The sequence below is a fragment of the Porites lutea genome, chromosome 13 (assembly GCF_958299795.1).
Source record: "Porites lutea chromosome 13, jaPorLute2.1, whole genome shotgun sequence".
Classification (NCBI taxonomy): domain Eukaryota; kingdom Metazoa; phylum Cnidaria; class Anthozoa; order Scleractinia; family Poritidae; genus Porites; species Porites lutea.
Window position 1 is genome coordinate 23184086 of NC_133213.1, and position 18173 is coordinate 23202258.

Consider the following 18173-nt stretch of genomic DNA (forward strand, 5'->3'; position numbering starts at 1 on the left):
CTCGTCAAGGGGATCGAGGGAACAAAGAGCGAAGTTACCTGTCCCTCAGGAACTGCAGGTGATTGAAAATATGTTTTCTCCGTGTGCCGCCTCTCTTCGAGCGAATTTTGTCCTCCCAAAAGCTCGGCATCTAAAATGCCTAACTTCGTTCTGGAGATGGCAAAAAACAGAGGCCAGTCCTTTGGTAAAGCGGGAAAGTTTCGACGACCCAAGGCCCGCAAAATCTGCAGAAGTTGAAGCGCGACCATTCCGTGATATTCCATCGCCTAATTTTGGCTTGACATCGACAATTAAACATTTTAAGGAAACCGAAGGTTTTACCAAAGTTTACAAACTAACTAATCGGCTGTTCACGGAGCATGGTCCTCTTTTTAGGGGCGACATATTGTTTGGCGGCAAACCTGCGGTTTACACCATTGATCCCGATGATTTTGAGAAAGTTTTCCGTTCTGAAGGAAGATATCCACGCAGACCGCCGATATTGGAGATTTGGAGAGAGCAGCGCAAAAGAAGGAATTATTTCGTCGGAGTCTTTAGTGCGTAAGTAAATGTTACGTAATAGTATAAATGCTATTTCAAATGGGTGTCAGAAAAACGCGGGGCCGGAGTCGGACTCTGTCCGAAGGGTCCTAATAATATCTTAGCCCCACTTTTCAGAAACTCACCCGGAGGGAGGGAGGGAGGGAGTGGGGGGAGGGGGGGGGGGGGTGGCTGGGTGCAAATAAAATGTAGAATGTCCCCTCTCCAAGGTGACAGTACTTTTCAAGACGAACACAATTGAAATGGCGGATACTTATTGCAGCTGACATAAAGATATGAAGCAGAAAATAAGAAACATTTTCAAATGCATCAAAGAGCAAAATGCCCAGAAACAGGGCAGAGTGGGGATGGGAAGCAGGGTGGGGTGAGTATGCATGAAGAAATGGACAAATTCAAATGGGTGTCAGTAAAACGTGTTGACGGGGTTGGGGTTTGTCTGATTTTTGAAAGAATGCTGTTTCAGGGTCAGGGTTAGGGTTAGGGTTCGTGATAAAAAGTTGAGCATTACAAAAATAGTAAGAAGACATTAAGCAAGACACCTCCATCGGGGAGGTGAGGAAGTAGTAATAATGAGACCATTTTTGTAGGGAGTTGGAATGGAAATTGTTTATATATTCATTCATTTCAATACATATTATGGCATTTTAATACTACTGTGTAGCACAATCCAACCCTTTACTTGTTTTGTTGTTTTCATATCGTAGTGATGGAGAAGAATGGTACAGAATACGAAAGAGTATTGCTCCAAAAATCATGCGTCCAAAAATAATAGAGGAAAACATTGACAACTTTATTGCTGTTACCAAGGATACAGTAGCAAGGTTTGTTCAACTGAACAAAGATTGTGGACCAAATGATCACATTCCTGACTTGGAAGGGGAATTGAGTAAATGGTCAACTGAAAGTAAGTTGTCAGTATCATATGGACTAATAAAAAAAATTAAAGTGTCAGATATAATGATATGCCATCTCACATCTCTCAGGTTCTGACCTTCCATTATTAAAGGCACTGGTTGTGTAAGATTTTAAAAAAAAAATGCCACCAGTAAAGCCTGAGGTTTAAATCCTCATATTTTATTCAGCAATATTTTTTATAATTGAGCACATTGATGACCAAGAAGCAGTAAATTAAATGGAAACCTGAGGCACCAAAGGTCTGAGGTATGTTTAGGTCCACACCCACCAGCATATCTAGATGCACTGCATGCTGAGGATCAGTTTCTTCGTAAGAACATCATTTCATGGAATTAACCTACCAATCAGAACAAACTGCAAACTAGCTCTTCAAATAAAATCAGTTGACTGCAAAGCTTACTGAATGAAGATAAACAACAGCTGACAACAATTAACAGCTAACATTTCATGATGTCCGCACTTTTACTGGTTCCCCTGTGAAATGATATCTTGGGAACGAGCACAGAAATTCCATACTCAGATGACATCTGGGGAATGCTTGTCATTGGTTGTGCCAGTAGAGTCGACTCTTGAATTTCTGGAATTTCTGTGCAGGTCATTTGACCTCAGATGCCATTTCATGGAAAAACCATTGATAGGGTTTATACAAACTTTAGGCTGTTTTCTTGTAGGCTAAAAGAATGAAGGTCAGCCTTAAAGTTACTGTAATGTTTATTCAACATATTGGTATATTTTTTGCCTGTAGGTATTGGTACTGTGGCATTTGACACCCGTCTTGGATTGTATGATGATCCAATCCCACCAGAAGCGCTGCAGTTCATTAATGAGGTTCAAAACTTCTTTGCCCTTTCCCACAAGCTTATTTTCAGTGCAGTGCACAGAATTGCTGGGCCATATATTGACACACCACTTTTTAAAAAGTTCCTCAAGTGTGGTGATACTATCTTAGACATAGGGCAGAGTTTTGTGGAAAAAAAGATGATGGAACTAAAAGAAATGGCAGAGAAAGGAACTGACAGTTCTGATAACTGTCAAGGTTTGTGCAAGCTGATTGGATAGATGCTACCTGTTAAAAATTTGATTAACCCACTTGTACTTTTATGAGAGCCTTCGGGCTGGATGAATTACAAGAAAGTTAAATAAAAATTAAGAAAATTAAGCACAGTTAATAAAACAAACAGCATAGCTCTAATTAATAGAGTACTAATAAATAATAAAATGAGGCTATAACATTGGTCTCCTATTTATATAGCTGTTTTTTCGTTCTGGCAAGATAAAAACAGCTACATTATAAGCACACTACTCCCTTTATATAATACCAATTTTAGGTTCTGGAATCTGAAAAATTTTTAGGTAGAGTATAAAGTTAAGGGAGTCATAGAAGATTAGCAGGCATGCCGCTGATTTTTTCCGCACCACACCCTTATGCTCTCCTGGTTCCCCACTGCTGCTTGTAAGGTCAACAGATTGAAGGAGGGGGGCAGGGAGGGAGGGAGGGGGCTGGGCAGTGTAAGGAGCTGGTGAAATTTAATAGGGTTTCTGGAGACTCAAGTCTCCTTAACTCACCCCTCCACTGAGAGTTCATGGACACATGAAGAACTGACCTGGATTAGCTGCAAGGTCAAATAATTCTTGGAACTTATAATGTTAGTAACTTTTATCTTCAATGTAGGCTTATTTTGGGGCTCCTGAAAGCTGTTATACCATGTTTTGTTTTTGTGTTTGTTTTTGTTGTTTTTTTGTATCGTTGCCGCCATCTTCGACTTTATATCACACTCAGGTGACTGCAGAGGAAAATTGGGGAGGATAGAAATGGTAACCCTACTAGGAGGACTTGGTTTTTTTTAGAGTTCAACATGATAACCGTTGTTAGTAGAAACTATTCATATACACCTGAAGAAGACACTGCAATGCAGGCCATTCTAATCTCTGCTTTTTTGCATTTTAGTTGTTCCAGTGCTGACGTACTTACTCACAAAGGAAGATCTGACACCTGAGGAAGTAAATGGCCACGCTATTGATGTGGTAGCTAATGGTGTTGATACAGTGAGTGTAGAGAAAAAGTGAATTATTATTTAACCCTTTAAGTGCCAATAGTGACCAAGATCAATTTTCTCCTAACAATATCCATACACTTTCAAGAGATAAGTTATGAGAATTAATGAAATGATCACCCAAGAGAAAATGCCTTGATCTATCCTCAAATTCTCTCAACTAATTCTTTAAGGAAATGTATAGAGATCAGTTTGGAGAATTTGTATGTTGATACTGGGGCTTAAAGGGTTAATGAATGGTGTAGTCAATCATTGCTATATGTCATTAGCAGCAGCATGATCATCATCATTATCATCCTTGTCGTCGTCGTCATCAATTTTGTTAGCAATTTTATCATGACTTAACTTTTTTATTATTTTTCTTCTCCCCCCCCCCCCCCCAAAAAAAAAAACATTTCGGAAACCTTGTAAAAGTATGCGGAGAGATAAACCAACTTTTTTATCTCCTTCCTGATAACAGACATCAATAACCGCCCTTTGGTGGTTATATAACTTGGCAAGATTTCCTCAGGTGCAAGAAAAAATTTACGAAGAGATACAGAGCGTTGTTGGGGTAGACGGAGAAGTTACACCGCATAATCTTGCAAAGCTTCACTATCTCAAGGCGTCTCTCAAGGAATCATTAAGGTAAACATATTGAAAAAAATTAACTGTTAAATTTTTTTTTCTGCGTTTCGGGCTTTATAACAGTAATTGGGTGTTGTATATTCTGGGTTTGGTTCATATAATAGCGAGTTAAACCAAAAGCGTTCTATTTAAGTGATGTTCATACTGTGAGGCGTTTTCCCTTTTAGAATTATCTTGACGCTGCTAGATTCGTTATGCTCATTGGTATCTTTGTTCTGATAGAGATGAATAACCGAAAAATTTAGACGAAACCATCGCCAAAGATTGCAAAAACATCCACTTCTGGGTGACTTGCGTCGGTCAAAAATGTCTATGCTTAAACTCCCGAATATTGATAATTTTAAGGTATTTTAATCTAATTTAATTTTACCCATGCATCTCTCTGCTTGTTATTTCATGCATTGAAGGCTGAACCCTACTGCAGGAAGCCTCGGAAGGATATTAGACCAGGACGTTGTCTTATCTGGATATACTGTTCCTGCAAATGTAAGTACTACACTAAGTACACCGTACTAGGCAGATGGGCGTTTTTTATATCTAAGGGGGTGGGGAGGGTGTTTCTTTTATTTTATGACGTCATTGTTTTCGTCACGCATGGCAAATTGTACGCAAACGGATACGATTTGTCAAAAACCCCTCACAGATCGCTACTCTGGTTAATCGTCAATTCGTATTATTGGTGCACTCCTTAACACTGCTTAAGGGCTCTCTGACCTATCTTTTGGGACTGTTGCTAGGGAACGTTCTGGCCGTATAACTTAAACTCCTTTTGCCATGCATTAGCCATTTTATAGCACAGTACGTATTGGCTATATACAGATGCAAATATGATGTCATCGGACCACACCCTTGATCACGTAACCTTAAGCGAAAACGTTTAAAATCTCGGACATTTACCATCTTAATTGCTGTTTTTTCGTGGATGTATGATATTTTTAATTCAATTCACGTTAAATTTCGCTTAGATTATGTTTGTTTTCCTTCAAACTAAATTTCTAACCCAGAATAGAAGTGTTGAAATGGTGATAATATGTTTGATGGAATAGACTTCTTGACCGTTGCTCAAAGCGTCACCCAGGAGCGAAAAACATATTTGCGTTCATTGGCCTGGGTGATGGGGATCAGGTATAGAATTCAAAAGTGTGGGGATTAAGTTGTTGTCCATTCTCTCGAGCTAATGAATTAAGGAAAGAATGCGCGGTGATACTCCTTATTTGTGCTGATTATGTTAGTGGTTCACATTGGTTCTTGCAGACCATCGTAGTAATGGACTTCTACTGCTGTGCATTGTCTGGAAAATATTATAAAAACTCTCTTGACTTTCAACCAGAGCGCTGGCTGAATAAAGACAAAGACGAAAATCACGCGTTTACCAATCTTCCATTCGGATTTGGAACCCGTATGTGCCTTGGTAAGAGACCTACGTTAGTTGAAATAGACTACGTTTAGTCTCTTTTATCGCCGCTAGACTATCGCGCGCTCCGACACCCTTCACTAAATCTGAAGGACGAGAGGGACTGCACGCAGTCAAGCTTTAAAAATTTGTTCGGACCTCCAACTGCTTTACACTACATTTTTGTCTCTGGATGTTTCTTTACCAAAAACACTAAAACACTTTTCGTGTAGACTTGAGGTGGTTGTTCTCATGAGCTGCTTGTGCAAGGCGTCATCTTTTCCTTCCAGGCCTGGTATAACAGGGCTCGTTTTGCAGCACTGTTGCAAAACACGTTGCACGTTTTTTGTTGTCCATTTTAGTGTCAGTAGCTTAAGTTTCAAATTTTCCCAGGAATGCTCACCTTTACGGGTTTATATTAACCTAACCTTCACTCTTTACCTTGTGTTTACTCTGCCCGCAGCTAGCCTTGCTCGCTGCGGGCAATACTTTTGTAATTTTATTTGTTTATTAATAAAGTTTTGTTGTTGTTGTTTGTTGTTACCTCGCTCCGTGGGCTCTGCTTATAGTTTCTTGTTGTTATCAAATTTGCCAAAACGTTTTATTCAAAAGCATCATGGTTGATTGTCTTGTTCGGTTTTAGGACGTCGCGTGGCTGAGTTGGAGTTGTACATTCTTGTCTGCAAGGTATGCGTTGTAGGGGTTTTTATGGGCAATGTTTCTTTGTCCGATCCTTTTAAGTCTTTTTCACGGACATCGGACTTGGTATTTAGCACCACAAGAACGCGAGGAAAGGAGCTCATCGCGTTCTTGTACGTCCGATTAGTTCATGCCTTCTTTTTCCCACGTTTGGGTCGTAGGTTTGTAAAGACTGTTTCTTTACATCGCTGTCAGTGAAGCAATAGTTTCAAATTTTATCTAGGAGAAAAGAAGTTTCCTTGTCATTTGCTTACTACGAACAAAACTGAGGGAGAGAGGGGTAGGGTACTTATTCAAGGGGGGTGGGACACTTATTTGCTAGTTGCTTGGTTGTCATGGGAGGAGACATCTTAGTAATTATAGTTACTATGAATCCTTTATAACGATCCAGTTGCCTCAAAATTTTTTATAGTTATTATCAATCCTTTTTCTGTGAATTTTTTCTCTTGCAGTTGCTTCAACGATTCCGTTTAGAGTATCATCACGAACCATTAGAGATGTACCAAAAATTGTTTGCCGTTCCGGATAAACCGGTTAAAATCAAGTTTGTGGACCGGCTGTGATAAGCAGCATACACCTGTATGTGTATTATCATGCATGTTTTTGTGGTTAACGTTTTTATAGAAACAGTAACCATTATTCGGCAAAGTTTGTAAGTAAGTAAGTATTAATGGACGTCGAACTACTGTCGGACAAATTCTCGCGGAAAGATCCCAAAGTTTACAAAGAATGTATGAGCTCATTAACGTTTTTTCCACTCTGCAGTTTTGCCGTTTTTTCGATTGCTGCCATTTCCTTGTGATTGACTGCAAAGAGCCGACACTTGCGCAAACTGTTCACTTAACTATTGAACAAATTTGTATCCATGGCAACGTCTTCTATGGTCGTTACCTCGTATGCTAATGAGCAAGGATGTAAAGGGTGACGTCAGTTACGATTCGCCGATATAACAATCGTTTTTGAACCCCTTTTGTTTTTTCTTAAATTCTATAATTTTTTTTTCTTGCAGTTGCTTCAACGATTCCGTTTAGAGTATCACCACGAACCATTGGAGTCATACCAAAAATTGTTTGCTGTTGCAGATAGACCAGTCAAGATCAAATTTGTGGACCGGCTGTGAAAAGCATATATAATTTACTTCTATACCGTATTCACAAATGGCGGACACGCGGGAAAAAACTGGTGCCTAGTCATGAAAGCGAGGCGTTGGAGGATAAACAGAAATTGCAAATGAAGACTTTCAGTGAACTTGCAGAGTGTTTAGCACGGATTCCACCTAAAATAACTTTGTATGGACGTCTTTTAAAATACAATTACGTGGGATGTCTTCAGCTTTTAATGTTTAGTACTGATTTGCTGTTTGCAATCAAAAGGGACGCTCTATCGTCAAGGAAACAGGATGATTTTGTAGGTTTCCGAAGCATCAGAAGCTCGACAAGTGGGCGATGGCTGCAGAAAAGCGGCAAAAATGTTGGCCCAAAGTTCATATCTATATATCCGTCGCTTATTTCCTTTTTTCTTGCCACCAAGACATGTTTATATTTCTGTTTTACAGAATTGTAATGAGCTGGTTTTTGTAATCGGTTTCAATGTGAAGTTTGGGCCAACATGTTTGCCGCTTTTCTCCGGCCATCGCCCCTGTTTCCTTGATCGTTTTAAGACAAAGTCCTACATATACCCAAGCACATCTATTCTCTGCAATCATCAATAAATAAACACATTTAAAGATTTCTTTAAAGACCTTTGTCCTTTATAGTCTAATGGTGAGACACTTTCCTTCGTGAAAGGAATTTTAAAAACTGAAAAGAACGAAAAAAACGATGCTTAACACACAAATGAATGCCAATAAAAAAATCAATGAAAACAAACAAACAAACAAAAAATACATGTCATACCTACAAGGACACATAGAGAAACAGATGGCGAATTGTTTGTCTTGATTGGTAGTGTGAAGTAATAAGAGCGAAATTCGAGCGCGTGCCGATCGCTAAAATTCGTCACGAAACTCGTCGCGAGACGCTTCGTTGAAATGTCCACAGCGTTTCTTACTTTACTAAATGTCTATTAACTATATTAGAATAGCGTTTCAAATTCAGCTGAAACTGAGCACCATTCACAGGGGTTGTTCCACTTTAAAAAGGAAAAAAAATTCTTGTGGATTCTATTTTATTATTGAAAGGAAACGCCAGAAAGTGTCAGAAAATTGTATGTATCTCTGCACGGCACTTTTATGACCCACACTAAGGGAAACTTTGACCAGATCAGAAATACTACAAGAAACCTTCTGCTCTCATTTAATCATCAAACTGAGCAGTTCCTTCATTTTTTGCCCCGACGTTCCCCCACCACCCCCCTCACCCCATCCCCCTAACAGGATCTACAATGATAGCTCCAAAGGGAGTTCGTGTTAGATTTAACGCAGGAACAACCCACAAATTATACTCCCTAACGGACGGTCGGCAAAAATCATCAGGAAGGCCGGTTTTTTTTGTTTTTTTTTTTTGTAGGGGGGAGGGGGGGGGGGGGGCGGAAATAAGGCACATGATGTACATCTATTGTACCCATAACAACAGACGAGTTCGATTTTCCAATCTTACAAATCAGCCATCAAAAACCGGCGACTAGAAAAAAGTATCCCCGATGTTGATAGCATTTACTTCTAATAAAATTATCGTACTATTTATCCGCAAGCCTACCGGGAACGGTGATTCCATTTTCGAGGGGAAATGTGCTCAGAATGATGCCAAAAATAACTTCATCTGTGAAAATGCTAAGCATGGCGGTTGCACTCCCTGAGTTGTGGGCTCCTGATGCATAGATTAGGGTAGGAGCTATTAAGTTAAATAACCTCTTTTCAGGGTGGGGGCGGGCGTGGGGTGCTGGGAAGAGGGAGTCTTTAAAATATAACAGTTTTATCTGAAATACACGTGTAGAAATTAGTCTGGCTTTACCTTAAAATGAATTTATGCCTTGGCTGACTGGACACCTCCAAAAACATGAGATACGAACAGGAGCCGAAAAAGTAATCGGCACCTGATATGAATCACGCTTCACGCAGATCTCTGTAGAGTTTGGAGAAAGGCCTGGGTACCAGAAATCTCCTGCAGAGACTTGAAAAATCAATTGAACGATGCATCAACGATAAGCTTAATAATAATTATTTGCTTCAAATCCCACGCAGTGGAGCTAATACAATACCGCAGAACTTTTAGGTTCTGTTTCAACTTTAAATTCGAGAAGCACATAGTCTACGTCCCACGTCGTCAAGGGGATCGAGGGAGCAAAGAGCGAGGTTAATAACCTGTCCCTTAGGAATCAGGTGATTGAGAATATGTTTTCTCCGTGTGCCGCCTCTCTTCGAGCGAATTTTCTCCTCCCGAAAGCTCGGCATCTAAAATGCCTGACTTCGTCCTGGAGATGGCAAAAAACAGAGGTCAGTCCTTTGGTAAAGCGGGAAATTGTCGACGACCCAAGGCCCGCAAAATCTGCAGAAGTTGAAGCGCGACCATTTCGTGACATTCCATCGCCCGATGTTGGCTTGACATCGACAATTAAATATTTTAAGGAAACCGAAGGTTTTACCAAAGTTTACAAACTAACTAATCGACTGTTCACGGAGCATGGTCCTATTTTTAGGGACGACATATTGTTTGGCGGCGAACCTGCGGTTCACACCATCGATCCTGATGATTTTGAGAAAGTTTTCCGTTCTGAAGGAAGATATCCACGCAGACCGCCGATAGATATTTGGATTGAGCACCGCAAAAGGAGGAATTATTTCATCGGAGTCTTTAGTGCGTAAGTAAATGTTACGTAATAGTATAAATGCTATTTTAAGTGGATGTCAGTAAAACGCGGGGCTGGGGTCGGGGTCTATGTTATCTTTTTTTTTAAATCATGCTTTTTTGGGGGTTATGGTTAGGATTAGTGTTAGGTTAGGGTTATTTAGGGTTAAGGTTAGTGCCCATCCCTCTCCACCCTTTCCTCGAACATGGCTGGAGTCTGAACCCCTAATTTTTTGTTAGCGGCTTGATGCATGACTTTAATTTTGAAAGAAATGTCTGAAGGGTCCAAATTACATCTTAGCCCTACTTTTCAGAAACTCACTCTGAGGGAGGGAGGGAGGGAAAGGGGGGGGGGGGCTGGGTGCAGATAAAAAATGGAATGTCCCCTCTCCAAGGTGACAGTACTTTTCAAGACAAACACAGTTGAAAGGGCAGATACTTATTGCACCTGCCATCATGATATGAAGCAGAAAATAATAAACATTTTCAAATGCATCAAAGAGCAAAATGCTTAGAACTGAACAGGGTGGGGATGGGAAGCTGAGTGGGGTGAGTATGCATTAAGAAATGCACAAATTCAAATAGGTGTCAGTAAAACGTGTGGTTGGGGTTGGGGTTTGTCTTTTTTTTTTGAAAGAATGCTGTTTCAGGGTTAGGGTTAGGGTAGAAGACATTAAGCAAGACAACTCCATTAGGGAGGTGGGGAAGTAATAATCATGAGACCATTTTTGTAGGGGAGTGGGAATGGGAATTGTTTATATTATATTCATTCATTTTAATGCTTATTATGGCATTTTAATGCTACAGTGTGGCACAATCCAACCCTTTACTTGTTTTGTTTTTGTGATAATTGTAGGGATGGAGAAGAATGGTACAGAATACGAAAGAGTATTGCTCCAAAAATAATGCTCCCAGAAATAATAGAGGAAAACATTGATAACTTTAATGCTGTTACCAAGGATACAGTAGCAAGGCTTGTTCAACTGAACAAAGATTGTGGACCAAATGATCATATTCCTGACTTGGAAGGGGAATTGAGTAAATGGTCAACTGAAAGTAAGTTGTCAGTATCGTATGGACTTAACCCTTTATAAGTCCCAATAGTGTCCAACAGCAATTTTCTCCTAACAATGTCCATACATTGTCAAGAGATAAGGTTGTGAGAATATAAAAAATGATCATGAAAGAGAAAATGCCTTGATGTTTTATTAAATTCTCTCAACTAATTCTTAAAGGAAATGAATGGAGATCAGTTTGGAGAATTTGTATGTGGATACTGGGGCTTAAAGAGTTAAATGGACTAATTAAAGTACCAGCACCATGTATTTATATACTGATATGCCAACTCACATCTCTCAGGTTCTTCTTCCATTATTAAAGGCACTGGTTGCATAAGATTTAAAAAAAAAATGCCACCAGTAAAGCCTGAGGTTAATCCTCATATTTTATTCAGCAATATTTTTTATAATTGAGCACATTGATCAAGAAGCGGATGAGGAAATTAAATGGAAACCTGAGGCACCAAAGGTCTGAGATATGTTTAGGCCCACACCCACCAGCATATCTAGATGCACTGCATGATGAGGATCAGTGTCTTCGTGAGAACATCATTTCATAGAATTAACCCACCAATCAGAACAAAATGCAACCTAGCTCTTCAAATATTAAAAACAATTGACTGCAAATTTAGCTTACTGAATGAGAATCAACAGCTGACAACAACAGCTAACATTTCATGATGTCTGCACTTTTACTGGTTTCTCTGTGAAATGATATCTTGGGAACAAGCCCAGGATTCCATACTGATGACATCTGGGAAGTGGTTGTGGTTGGTCGTGCGACTAGAGACTCTGGAATTTCTGTGCAGGTCATTTGAACTCAGACACTATTTCATGGAAAAACCATTGATATGGGTGTTTTCTTATAGACTAAAAAAAAAGTTAGCCTTAAAGTTACTGTAATGTTTATTCAGCATATTGGTATATTTTTTTGCCTGTACAGGTATTGGGACTGTGGCATTTGACACCCGTCTTGGATTGTATGACGATCCAATCCCACCAGAAGCGCTGCAGTTCATTAATGAGGTTCAAAACTTCTTTACCCTTTCCCACAAGCTTATTTTCAGTGCAGCGCACAGAATTGCTGGGCCATACATTGACACACCACTTTTTAAAAAGTTCCTCAAGTGTGGTGATACTATCTTAGACATAGGGCAGGGTTTTGTGGAAAAAAAGATGATGGAACTAAAAGAAATGGCAGAGAAAGGAACTGACAGTTCTGATAACTCTCAAGGTTTGTGCAAGCTGATTGGATAGATACTAGTGTTAAAAATTTGATTAACCTACTTGTACTTTTATGAGAGCCTGACTGGGCTGGATGAATTACAAGAAAGTTTAATATTAAACTTAAGAAAATTAAGCACAGTTAATCAAACAAGCAGCATAACTCTAAATAGAGTACTAATAAATAATAAAATGAAGCTATAACATTAGTCTCCTATTTATAAAGCTGTTTTTTCCTTCTGACAAGATAAAAAAACAGTTACATTATAAGCAGACTACAATACTCCCACTATATAATACCAGTTTTAGTTTTGGAATCTGAAAAATTTTTGGTTAGAGTAGGAAGTTAAGGGAGTCATAGAAGGATAGGTGGCATGCCGCTGATTTTTTCCCCACCACACCCCTATACTCTCCTGGTTCCCCACTGCTGCTTGTAAGGTCAACAGATTAAAGGAGGGGGAGGGGGAGGGAGTGGGCTGGGGCTGGGGCAGTGTAAGGGGCTGGTAAAATTTAGTAGGGTTTCTGGAGACTCAAGTCGCCTTAAAAAGATTATCTCACTCCTCGCTGAGAGTTCATGGACACATGAAGACATGACCTGGATAGCTGCAAGATCAAATAATTGTTGGAACTTATAATAGCCTTCAGTGCTGAGGCTTATTTTGGAGGCTCCTTGTCTTTGTTTGTTGTTGTTGTTGTTTTTTGTATCGTTGCCGCCATCTTTGACTTTATATTACACTTCCAGGGCTGTCAACCCCCCACGTCTTCAAATATTGAGAATTGATTGGGAAAGGAATGATAGATGACGAAATATCGCACGACACATGAGTTCATTTGAGCAAAAAATACTCTTGATTCTGATTGATTTGCTTAAATTACAGTGGCATACCAGAGTTTATGAGGGAACTTAATTCCCATGTTAACGGTAAAATTACTTCAAACAACGCAAAAAATTGAAATTTTAGGGTCGGAGAGTCAAGTCTACAAGAAATGGCAAAGTGCGGCGATGATCAGGGAAATTTTCAACTCTAATATGGAGACCGGAAGAAACGGTCCAGAATCTGGAGTCTCCCTGGATTGTCCGGGAGAGTTGACAGCCATGTCACTGCAGAGGAAAATTGGGGAGGTTAGGAATGGCAACCGGCCTAGGACAAGTTACCCTGCGAGCAAGCTCTCCTTTTTGGGCAAGCGAAGCGAGCCTCGCGCGTTTTCGCGAGACTCACTTGACTCGCCCAAATAGGAGAGCTTGCTCGCAGGCTAAGGACAAGTTGTTTTTTTTTTCTAGAATTCAACATGATGACCGTTACGTTAGCAGAAACGATTCGTACACTGGAAGAAAACACCTGCAATGCAGGCCATTCTTATCTCTGCCTTTTTTTCATTCTAGTTGTTTCAGTGCTGACGTATTTACTCACTAAGGAAGATCTGACACCTGAGGAAGTAAATGGCCATGTTATTGATGTGGTGGCTAATGGTGTTGATCAAGTGAGCGTAGAGAAAAAGTGAATTATAATTATTTATTAATTAATGAATGGTGTAGTCAATCAGTGCTATATGTCATCATCATTGCATGATACGCTACTTACCAGACCATCGTAATTGCTGTCATTGTTATCGTCATCTTTATTACCGTTTATAAGCATTATCATTAATTTATAGATTTAGCCAGGGCTTAAAGCGTAGCTCTGGTTAATAATACGTGTAAACAAAAACAAAAAACTTAAATCGTGGAATGCTAAACGGGGACGACAATGAAAATGACTTCAAGACTAATGGATCTAATTAGTGATTTCCTTCCAAATAAAACCTTGAGTTGCATTTGTATCGCCATACCTTTTGATTGAGTTATTTTACATTGTTATGCCTGTGGTGCGGACGGACGGTCGGTCGGTCAGTTGGTCGGTGTACGGTCACGTGATTACCAAATTTTCTTGGATGGGTAGATTACCACGTTTCCTTAGCTATGGGGCTCCGCATCAATTTTGTTAGCAATTTTATCATCCCGTAACTTTTTTATATTTTCCTTCAGTATTTTCTTATTTTTCCTTCGGAGATATTAGCGTAAATCCTTTCTACCTGAAATCTGGAGGAAAATGTAGTTTTCATGGTCGAGTGGTGTGCGTGCGAGCAGCAAGATCGCGAGACGCAAGAAGCGAGGGCGACATCCCGGGATGAAAAATGCGAGACTGCTCTTGAGTGAATAAGATATATATTACCACTCCTGATATTACCAGCTCAAAGGCCAAAAATGTGACCGGCTTAATGTGCATTTTACGTATAGAGTCAGGAAATCGGGTAAGCTTTTTTCCTTCTATACTTTACATCGACTGAGCTTTTTTACAGTCTCTTTGTACATTCGCCTTACAATTATAAGGTGGGTTATTTTTACAAAAAGGGAGTATTATCAGGAAAGTATTATAAGGAAAGTATGCAGAGAGATAAACCAACTTTTTTAAAACTTCTAACAGACATCAATAACCGCCCTTTGGTGGTTATATAACTTGGCAAGATTTCCTCACGTGCAAGAAAAAATTTACCAGGAGATACAGAGCGTTGTTGGGATAGACGGAGAAGTTACACCGCACAATCTTGCAAAGCTTCACTATCTGAAGGCGTCTCTCAAGGAATCATTAAGGTAAAACATATTGAAAAAAATTCACTGTAAAGTTTTGTTTGTTTAATTGTTTTTCTGCGTTTTTACGGGCTTTATTACAGCTGTATTTCGAGGGTTTGGTTTATATAATAGCGAGTTAAAGCAAAAGCGTTCTATTTAAGTGATGTACATACTGTGAGGCGTTTTCCCTTTGAGAATATCTTGACGCTGCCAAATTCGTTATGCTCATTGGTGTCTTTGCCCTGATAGAGACGAATAACCCAAAAATTTAGACGAAACCACTGCCAAAGACTGCAAAAAAATCCACTTCCGGTTGATTTGCGTCGCCCAAAAATGTCTATGCTTAAACTCCCAAATATTGCCAATTTTAAGGTATTTTAATCGAATTTAATTTTATCTATGCATCTCTTTGCTTGCATAACATACATTGTTTCATGCATTGAAGACTGAACCCTACTGTAGGAACCCTCGAAAGGATATTAGACCAGGACGTTGCCTTATCTGGATATACTGTTCCTGCAAATGTAAGTACTACACTAAATACACCTTACTAGGCAGATGGGCGTTTATTACATTTAGGGGGGTGGGGGGGGGGGTGTTTCTTTTATTTTATGTCGTCATTGTTTTCGTCACGCATGGCAAATTGTACGCAAACGGATACGATTTGTCAAAAACCCCTCACAGATCGCTGCTCTGGTTAATCGTCAATTCGTATTATTGGTGCAATCCTTCACACTGTTAAGGGCACTCTGACCTATCTTTTGGGACTGTTGCTAGAGAAAATTCTGGCCGTATAACTTAGACTCCTTTTGCTATGCATTAGCCATTTTATAGCGCAGTACTTATTGGCTATAAACAGATGCAAATATGACGTCATCGGACCACACCCTTGATCACGTAACCTGAAGCGAAAACGTTTAAAATTTCTAGCCTCCGTCGCAGGCTAAAAATCTCGGACGTTTACCATCTTAATTGCTGCGTTTTCGTGGATATATGATATTTTTAATTCAATTCACATTAAATTATGCATGGATTAAGTTTGTTTTCCTTCAAACTATATTTCTAACCCAGAATAGAAGTGTTGAAATAGTGATAATTTGTTTGATGGAATAGACTTCAGGACCGTTGCTCAAAGCGTCACCCAGGAGCGAAAAACATATTTGCGTTCATTGGCCGGGGTGATGGGGATCAGGTATAGAATTCAAAAGTGTGGGGATTAAGTTGTTGTCCATTCTCTCGAGCTAATGAATTAAGGAAAGAATGTGCGGTGATATTCCTTATTTGTGCTGATTAATGGTTCACATTGGTTCTTCCAGACCATCGTAGCTATGGAATTCTACTGCTGTGCATTGTCTGGAAAATATTATAAAGACTCTGTTGACTTTCAACCCGAGCGCTGGCTGAATAAAGACAAAGACGAAAATCAGGCCTTTACCAATCTTCCATTCGGATTTGGAACCCGTATGTGCCTTGGTAAGAGACCTACGTTAGTTGAAATAGACTACGTTCAGTCTCTTTTATCGTAACCTGCGATGAGGCCTTTTTTTTTTTTTTTTTTTTTTTTTTTTAAGGATAATAGGGAGAGGGCATGATCTCAGGCTACTTTTATCGCCGCTAGACTATCGCGCGCTCGACACCCCTCACTAAATCTGAAGAATAAGAGGGACTGCTCGCAGTCTAGCTTTAAAAATTTGTTCGGACCTCCAACTGGTTTACACTACGTTTTGTCTTTAAACAGGCTAAATTGAATAGGGATGTTGCGCGTTTTACCACCCACCTTCGAACCTGTCTTGCAACAAATAAGATTGCAAGGTTTGTTTTCGAGTGTGGTAAAACGTGCAACATCGCTTATCACTGACTCCTTTTGCAGCACTGGTGCAAAACAAGTTGCACGTTTTTTGTTGTCCATTTTACTGTCAGTTGATTAAGTTTCAAATTTTCCCAGGAATTCTCACCTTTACGGTTTTATATTAACCCAACCTTTACTCTTTACCTCGCTCCGTGGGCTCTGCTTAGTTTGTTGTTGTTATTAAATTTGCCTAAACGTTTTATTCAAAAGCATGGCCATGGTTGATTTTCTTGTTCGGTTTTAGGACGTCGCGTGGCTGAGTTGGAGTTGTACATTCTTGTCTGCAAGGTATGCGTTGTAGGGGTTTTTATGGGCAATGTTTCTTTGTCCGATCCTTTTAAGTATTTTTCACGGACATTAGACTTGGTATTTAGGACGACGAGAACGCAAGGGAAGGAGCTCATCGCGTTCTTGTACGTCCGATTAGTTCATGCCTTCTTTTTCCCACGTTTGGGTCGTAGGTTTGTAAAAGCTGTTTCTTTACATCTCTGTCAGTGAAGCAATAGTTTCAAATTTTATCAAGGAGAAAAGAAGTTTCCTTGTCATGTGCTTGCTACGAACAAAATTGAGGGAGAGAGGGGTAGGGTACTTATTCAAGGGGGGTGGGACACTTATTTGCTAGTTGCTTGGTTGTCATGGGAGGAGACATCTTAGTACTTATAGTTATTATCAATCGTTTTTCTATGATTTTTTCTCTTGCAGTTGCTTCAACGATTCCGTTTAGAGTATCACCACGAACCATTAGAGATGTACCAAAAAGTGTTTGCCGTTCCGGATAAACCGGTTAAAATCAAGTTTGTGGACCGGCTGTGACTAGCAGCATACACCTGTATGTGTATTATCATGCATGTTTTTGTGGTTAACGGTTTTATAGAAACAGTAACCATTATTCTGTAAAGTTTGCAACTAAGTAAGTATTAATAGACGTCGAACTACTTTCGGACAAATTCTCTCGGAAAGATCCCTAACTTTACAAAGAATGTATGAGCTCATTAACGTTTTTGCCACGCAGCAGTTTTGCAGTTCGTTTGATTGCTGCTCTTTCCTTGAACTGCCTGCAAAGAGCTGAAACTTGCGCAAACTGCTCACTTTACCCAGCTCTTTCAACTTTTGAGACAAATTTGGGATCATTACACGTTTCTGGGAAACTGCCTACCTACCCCTTCCCTAAGCCAACATTTTGCCCTTAGTGAGAAGTATGTGTTAATGTTGGCTTAGGGGAGGGGTAGGTGGGCAGTTTCCCAGAAACGTATAATGCAAATTTGTATCCATGGCAACGTCTTCTATGGGTTACCTCGTATGCTAATGAGCAAGGATGTAAAGGGTGACGTCAGCTAGGATTGGCCGATATAACGATCGTTTTCGAACCCTTTTTTTAAATTCTATAATTTTTTCTCTTGCAGTTGCTTGAAGGATTC

General features: G+C 39.7%; 2 protein-coding genes across 2 annotated transcripts; both read left to right on the forward strand.

Annotated features, from left to right (window-relative positions):
* Window positions 1-38: 38 nt before the first annotated feature.
* Window positions 39-7937, forward strand: LOC140922812 (cytochrome P450 10-like). The gene is made up of 9 exons (XM_073372837.1): window positions 39-540; window positions 1245-1444; window positions 2201-2491; window positions 3404-3501; window positions 3970-4136; window positions 4544-4622; window positions 5391-5547; window positions 6173-6216; window positions 7238-7937. The coding sequence occupies exons 1-9, from the start codon at window positions 71-73 to the stop codon at window positions 7346-7348; spliced, it is 1617 nt and encodes a 538-aa protein (XP_073228938.1). The 5' UTR covers window positions 39-70; the 3' UTR covers window positions 7349-7937.
* A 1415-nt stretch (window positions 7938-9352) lies between these two features.
* LOC140922813 (cytochrome P450 10-like) lies at window positions 9353-17764 on the forward strand. The gene is made up of 9 exons (XM_073372838.1): window positions 9353-10026; window positions 10870-11069; window positions 12015-12305; window positions 13680-13777; window positions 14761-14927; window positions 15352-15430; window positions 16223-16379; window positions 17000-17043; window positions 17458-17764. Exons 1-9 carry the CDS (start codon window positions 9560-9562, stop codon window positions 17566-17568), a joined length of 1614 nt encoding a protein of 537 aa, XP_073228939.1. The 5' UTR covers window positions 9353-9559; the 3' UTR covers window positions 17569-17764.
* The last annotated feature ends 409 nt before the right edge of the window (window positions 17765-18173 follow it).